General features: G+C 58.7%; 1 protein-coding gene across 1 annotated transcript; it reads right to left on the minus strand.

The window, feature by feature from the left end:
* Window positions 1-1,259: 1,259 nt before the first annotated feature.
* SHISA7 (shisa family member 7) lies at window positions 1,260-6,439 on the minus strand. The gene is given in 10 exon segments (XM_030970646.1): window positions 1,260-1,276; window positions 1,366-1,470; window positions 2,403-2,462; window positions 2,944-3,095; window positions 3,666-3,684; window positions 4,022-4,217; window positions 4,264-4,288; window positions 4,290-4,316; window positions 4,364-4,669; window positions 6,411-6,439. Coding segments are annotated over 10 exon segments (936 nt in total).
* Window positions 6,440-7,482: the final 1,043 nt, after the last annotated feature.

Below are 7,482 nucleotides of genomic sequence, written 5' to 3' on the forward strand. Positions count from 1 at the left end.
GGGTGGGGGAGGGGCGGGGCCGCCCAGGGGGGGCCCCAGGGACCCCCGAGGTCCTCCAGGTCACGGTCGGCTGCGGGGGGAAGGGAGGGGTTAATGGGGGGGGAGGGGAGGGAAAGGGTTAATGGGGGAGGGGTTAATAATGGGGGAGGGGAGGGGGGATAAGGGGTTAATGGGGGAGGGAGGAAAGGGTTAATGGGGGAGGAGGGGTTAATGGGGAGGGAGGGAAAGGGTTAATGGGGAGGAGGGGTTAATGGGGGAGGGAGGGAAAGGGTTAATGGGGGGAGGGAAAGGGTTAATGGGGGGAGGGGTTAATAATGGGGGGGGGGAAAGGGTTAATGGGGGTCTGGGGGTTTTTGGGGGGGGTTTGGGGATTATTTGGGGGGGGGGGGGGCATTTTTAGGTTTTTCGGGCGGTTTTGGGGGATTTCGGTGCGGTTTTGGGGCGGTTTTGAGGAATTTGGGGATTTTCGGGGTGGTTTTTGGGGGGTTTGGGGGATTCTGGGGGGGTTTGGGGCATTTTTGGGAGGATTTTGGGAGTTTTGGGACATTTTGGGGGGATTACGGGGGATTTGGGGGTATTTTGGGTGTTTTGGGGTGGTTCTTTTGGTATTTTGGGGTATTTTAGGGAGGGTTTTCGGGATTTTGGGGTAATTTGGGTGGGGGGTCTCACCCAGGCGCCTCAGCGAGGCCCAGCGAGGGTTTGGGGTATTTTGGGGTGATTTTGGGGTATTTTGGGGCAGTTTTGGGGCAGTTTTTGGGGTATTTTGGGGCGGGGGCAGTTTTTGGGGCGTTTTTCGGGATTTTGGGTATTTGGGGTATTTTGGGTCGGGGGTCTCACCCAGGCGCTGCAGCGAGGCCCAGCGAGGGTTTGGGGTATTTTGGGGTATTTTGGGGCAGTTTTTTCGGGATTTTTGGGGTATTTTGGGGCAGTTTTTTCGGGATTTGGGGTATTTGGGGTATTTTGGGTCGGGGGTCTCACCCAGGCGCCGCAGCGAGGCCCAGCGGGGGGTTGGGTGGGTTTGGGGTATTTTTGGTTATTTTGGGGTGGTTTTGGGGCAGTTTTTGGGGTATTTTGGGGCAGTTTTTTCGGGGTTTGGGGTATTTGGGGTAATTTGGGTCGGGGGTCTCACCCAGGCGCCGCAGCGAGGCCCAGCGAGGGTTTGGGGTGATTTTGGGGTATTTTGGGGCAGTTTTTGGGGCAGTTTTTGGGTTATTTTGGGGCAGTTTTTTCGGGATTTGGGGTATTTTGGGTCGGGGGTCTCACCCAGGGCCGCGGGCTGCGAGGGGTTTGGGGTATTTTGGGGTATTTTGGGGCAGTTTTTTCGGGATTTGGGGTATTTGGGGTATTTTGGGTCGGGGGTCTCACCCAGGCGCCGCAGGCCGGGCACCGGCGGGTCTGGGGGGGGCGGGTGCGAGAGGTTGTGGAAGGAGCGGGAGCAGCTCAGGGGGGCGGGGGGGGGCACCCGCCAGTCTGGGGAGGAAAAACGGGGGGTCAGGGGGAACGACCCCCCAAAAACCCCCCCGGGACCCCCCCGAAAAATAAATATTCACTGGGGAAAAAAGGGAAAAAATTCCAAATATTTACACCAAAAATCCCCCCAAAAATAAAAATTAACTGGGGAAAAAAGGGAAAAAATCCCAAAGATTTACACCAAAAATCCCCCCAAAAATAAATATTAACTGGGGAAAAAAGGGAAAAAATCCCAAATATTTACCCCAAAGGCCCCCGAGACCCCCCTCCAAAAAATAAAAATGAACTGGCAAAAAAAAAGGGAAAAAAACCCCAAAGATCCCCCCCCCAAATAAAAATTAAGTGACAAAAAAAAGGGAGAAAAATCCCAAAGTTCCCCCCCAAAAATAATAATCAACTGGGATCCCCAAATCTCCCCCGAAAAAAAACAAATTCCCCAAAATTTCCCTCCCCAAAAAACCCAAAAATCCCCCAAGGAAATCGCCCCTAAATGTGCCGAGACCACCCCAAAAAAAACCCCGAAAATTCCAACAAAAACCCCCCAAAAAATCCAAATAAAACCCAAAAAAACTCAAATATCCACCCCCCAAAAAAACCCCAAATCCCCCCAAAAAAACGAACAAACAAAAAAAACCAAACCCCTCCAAAAACCGCAACAAAACCCCCCAAAAAATCCAATTAAAAACCCCAAAAACCCCAAATATCCACCCCCCCAAAAAAACCCAAATCCCCCAAATCTCACCCAGAAAAACCAAAAAAACCCCAAACCCCCCAAAGAAACCGCAACAAAACCCCGTCAAAAAATCAAACAAAGAACCAAATCCCCCAAATCTCCCCCAAAAACCCCAAATTCCCCAAAATTCCCCAAAAACCCCAAATTCCCCAAAATTCCCCAAAAACCCCAAATTCCCCCAAAATTGCCCAAACCTCACCCAGGGTGGCCCCGCGGTGCTCGGGGGTCCCGAAGCCCAGGTGGGCGTAGCCGCTCTCTGCTAATGAGGGGAAGGGCTCATTAGCGCCTCATTTGCATAAAGCCACCCCTGAGACCCCTCCCCAAATCTTTGGGACCCCCAAATCCCACCAGGACCCCCCAAAATCCCTCTGGGACCCCCAAATCACCCCCCAAATCCCCCCAGGACCCCCCTCAAATCTACCCTGGGACCCCCCAAAACCCCCCAAATCAGCCCCACATTCCGCTGGGACCCCCCAAATCCCCTCAGGACCCCCAAAATCCTCCCCAAATCCCCCTGGGACCCCTCAAATCCCCCTGGGACCCCCTGAATTCCCCCTGGGACCCCCCAAATCCCCCCAAAATCTCCCTGGGACCCCCCCCAATTCCCCCCACCCCCCCCAAATCCCCCTGGGACCCCCCCAAATTCCCCTGGGACCCCCCCCAATTCCCCCCACTCCCCCCAAATCCCCCAAATCCCCCAAATCCCCCAGGACCCCCCCGCCCCGCCCCCCCGCACTTGCCGGGCCCGTAGAGGTTTTTGGGGGGCCGGGGGGGTCCCGAGTCGGGGGGAGGGGGCGCCAGGACCCCCCCGCAGCTGCTGCGGCGCTCGGGGCGCGCCCCTCCCCCCCCCGCCTGGTGCCGCAGCGCGTCCACGAGAGCCCTGGGGACATTTGGGGACATTTGGGGGGATTGGGGGGTTTGGGGACATTGGGGACATTGGGGGGACACTGAGGGACATTGGGGACATTGGGGACAGTGGGGGGATTGGGGACACTGGGGGGATTGGGGGACATTTGGGGACATTGGGGGACATTGGGGACATTGGTGACATTGGGGGATATTGGGGACATTGGGGGACATTGGGGACATTGGTGACATTGGGGACATTGGGGGACATTGGGGACATTGGGGGACATTGGGGACATTTTGGGACATTGGGGGGGATTGGGGACATTGGGGGGTTTGGGGCTACTGGGGGGATTGGGGACATTGAGGACATTGTGGGGCACATTGGGGGCATTGTGGGGACGTTGGGGACATTTTGGGACGGACACCCGGTCAGCATTGGGCCCGGGCGGGGCGGAACCCCCCGTGCGCCCCCCCCCGACCCGGCTGGGTCACCGTCCCCAGCGCCGCGTCCCTGTGCCCGTGTCCCCCTGTCCCTGTCCCTGTGCCCGTGTCCCCGTGTCCCTGTCTCCGTGTCCCTGTGCCCGTGTCCCCATGTCCCTGTCCCTGTGTCCCCATGTCCCTGTGCCCGCGTCCTCATCCTCATGTCCCTGTCCCTGCGTCCCTGTGCCCGTGTCCCTGTGCCCTGTCCCTGTGTCCTGTCCCCGTGTCCGTGTCCTCATCCTCTGTCCCCATGTCCCGCTCACCGTGTCACAGTCCCTGTCCCCGTGTCCCTGTCCCTTGTCCCCATCCCCTGTCCCCGTCCTGGTCCCCATGTCCCTGTCCCCACGTCCCAATCACTGTGTCACGGTCCCTGTCCCCGTGTCCCCGTCCATGTCCCGGTGTCCGTGTCCCCGTCCCCCACACCCCCAATGTCCCCGTGTCCCCCCGTGTCCCCTCACCTGGATCGGTCCCCGCCCGGCTCTCTGTGACCGGCCCCTCGGTTCCCCCTGCCCCAGGCCGCCCTTGCTCCCACGGCCACGGCGAGCGCCACGCTCAGCACGCCGCACACCACGTACGGGACCCCTCCCCATGGCCCCGTGTCCCCCGGTGTCCCCTCACCTGGATCGGTCCCCGCCCGGCTCTCGGTGTCCCCCCGTTCGGTTCCCCCTGCCCCAGGCCGCCCGGGCTCCCACGGCCACGGCGAGCGCCACGCTCAGCACGCCGCACACCACGTACGGGACGCCGCCCGCGCCGCCCGCCGCCAGCGCCGCCACCCCGCGGGGGTCTCCGGGGCGCGGCGGGCCCCGGGCCGGGCGCGGAGGGCGCGGGGGCGCGGTGCGCGCCCAGGGCGGGCTGCGCGCGTTCGTGCAGCGCCGCTGCTCCAGGCGGCGCCCGCGGTGCTCGCAGCAGAAGCGCAGGCTGCACGTGCCGCAGCAGAAGCGGAACGCGCCCGTCGAGCAATTAAAGGCCGCGTCGTAATGACCCATGACGTCATAGTAGCCGTGGCACAGCTCCGGAGAGTCCGCGGGGGGATCCCCGCCCCCGCCGGCGGGGGCTCTGACGTCATGGGCAGCGGGGGAATCCCGGGGAAACCCCCCCGGGGCGGCGGCCCCGCCCCCCGCCGCGTGCCGGAGGTGGCTGCGGCGGGGGGGGGAGGGGGAGGGGAGGGGGGCGAGGGGGAGGGCGGGGGGAGGAGCGAGGAGGGGGAGGGAGGGGCAGGAGGGTGAGGAGGAGGAGGGGGGGGGGGGGGGGGGGGGGGGGGGACCCCAATTAGGGGAGGGGGAACGTAATTAACGTAATTAGGGGAGGGGGCAATTGGGGGTAATTAGGGGACGGGGGAACCCCAATTGAGGGGAGGGGGAATTGGAAGGGGCACCCTAATTAGGGGGGATAATTAGGAGGCAATTAGGGGAAGGGGACCCCAATTGGGGAGGGATAATTAGGGGAAGGGGACCCGAATTATGGGGGGATAATTAGGGGCTAATTAGGGGAGGGGACCCCAATTAGGGGGGGATAATTAGGGGGGTAATTAGGGGAAGGGGACCCGAATTATGGGGGGATAATTAGGGGCTAATTAGGGGAGGGGACCCCAATTATGGGGGGATAATTAGGGGGGTAATTAGGGGAGGGGACCCCAATTAGGGAGGGATAATTAGGGGGGTAATTAGGGGAGGGGGCCCCGGCTGGGGGAGGGGTCTCGGGGGTTCCGTCGCTCCTGTGGGGAGGGGGGGGAGGGGCTGATGGGGGCGGGGTCTCCCCGTTTCCCGCCCCCCCCTCCCCGTCTCCAAGGCAGCATCGCCCGTTGCCATGGAAACCGCGCCCGGCAACCGCGCCCCTCCCCCACCCCCCAAAACGGCCCCCAAAACAGCGAAACCGCCCCCGGGACACCGAAAATACCCCAAAACAACGAAATCACCCCAAAACACCGGAAATCCCCTCCAAACCCGCCAAAAATAACCCAAAAACCGCCAAAATCAACCCAAAACCACCAAAAATAACCCTAAACCCACCAAAATCAACCCCAAAACCGCCAAAATCAACCCAAAACCGCCAAAATCAACCCAAAACCGCCAAAAATAACCCTAAACCCACCAAAATCAACCCCAAAACCGCCAAAATCAACCCAAAACCGCCAAAATCAACCCAAAACCGCCAAAAATAACCCCAAAACCGCCAAAAATAACCCCAAAACCGCCAAAATCAACCCAAAACCGCCAAAAAATAACCCCAAAACCGCCAAAATCAACCCAAAACCGCCAAAATCAACCCAAAACCGCCAAAAATAACCCTAAACCCACCAAAATCAACCCAAAACAACCCAAAACCACCAAAAATAACCCAAAACCACCAAAATCAACCACAAAACCGCCAAAATCAACCCAAAACTGCCAAAAATAACCCTAAACCCACCAAAATCAACCCAAAACAACCCAAAACCACCAAAATCAACCCAAAACCCGCCCAAGTCCCACTCCCACCCCAAAATAACCCCAAAACATCAAAATTACCCCAAAGCGACCAGAAATCCCCCCAAACCCACCGAAATCAACCCCAAAACTGCCAAAATCAACCCAAAACAACCCGAAACACCAAAACCAATGACCCAAAATCCACCAAAACCGACCCAAACCCACCAAAACCGACCCAAAATCCACCAAAACAACCCAAACCCACCAAAACCGACCCAAACCCACCAAAAGAGCCCAAACCCCACCCAAGTCCCAACCCAAAACGCCAAAAATAACCTAAAACCCCCCAAAATCAACCCAAAACAACCCAAAACCACCAAATCAACCCAAAACCGCCCCGTCCCTGCCACCCCAATATAACACCCTCGGTATCACACGCCATTGTCACACTGCCAGTGCCACAAACCCACCCTGGTGCCACGCCGGTGTCCAAAATCATGCCACAACCGGGCACACTGCCATTGCCAAAATTGTCACACCGCCCCAAACTCACAAAACCGGTGTCAAACCGCCAACCCTCCCACACAAACCGAGCCAAACACCATTGTCACACTGCCATTGTCACACTGCCATTGTCACACTCGGTGTCACACTCGGTGTCCCTGCCACACTCGCTGTCACACTGCCAGTGCCATTGTCACACTCCTGGTGCCACTCGGTGTCACACTGCCATTGTCACACTGCCAGTGCCATTGTCACACTCCTGGTACACTGCCAGTGCCACCCTCCCGGTGTCACCCCTGCTGTCCCTGTCACCCCGGTGCCATCGGTGTCACACCTGGCGTCACACTCACGGTGTCACACTGCCATTGTCACTCCCAGTGCCACTGTCACACTCATTGTCACTCTCAGTGTCACATTTATTGTCACACTGCCATTGTCACACACTGCCACTGTCACACTCATTGTCACATTCATTGTCACACTGCCAATGCCACACTCCTGGTGCCACACTCGTGTCTCACTGTCACCTCAGTGCCACACTCCACGCCAGTGCCATTGTCACACTCCTGGTGCCACGCTCGGTGTCACACTCAGTGTCACACACGGTGTCACATTCACTGCACACTGCCAGTGCCACCCTCCCACACCCCTGCTGTCACCACGCCGGTGGATCGTGTCACACCTGGCGTCACACTCACGGTGTCACACTGCCATTGTCACTCCCAGTGCCACTGTCACACTCATTGTCACTCTCAGTGTCACATTTATTGTCACACTGCCATTGTCACACACTGCCACTGTCACACTCATTGTCACATTCATTGTCACACTGCCAATGCCACACCCTGGTGCCACACTCGGTGTCACACTCCCAGTGTCACTCTCAGTGCCACACTCGCGGCGCCACCCTCATTGTCACACTCCTGGTGTCACACTCGTGGTGCCACTCTCATTGTCACACACTCGCCATCGCTGCCACCCTCCTGTCACTGTCACACACTCGCTGTCACACTGCTGGTGTCACACTCCCAGTGTCAC

This window comes from Camarhynchus parvulus, unplaced genomic scaffold (assembly GCF_901933205.1).
Source record: "Camarhynchus parvulus unplaced genomic scaffold, STF_HiC, whole genome shotgun sequence".
NCBI classification, from domain to species: Eukaryota; Metazoa; Chordata; class Aves; order Passeriformes; family Thraupidae; genus Camarhynchus; species Camarhynchus parvulus.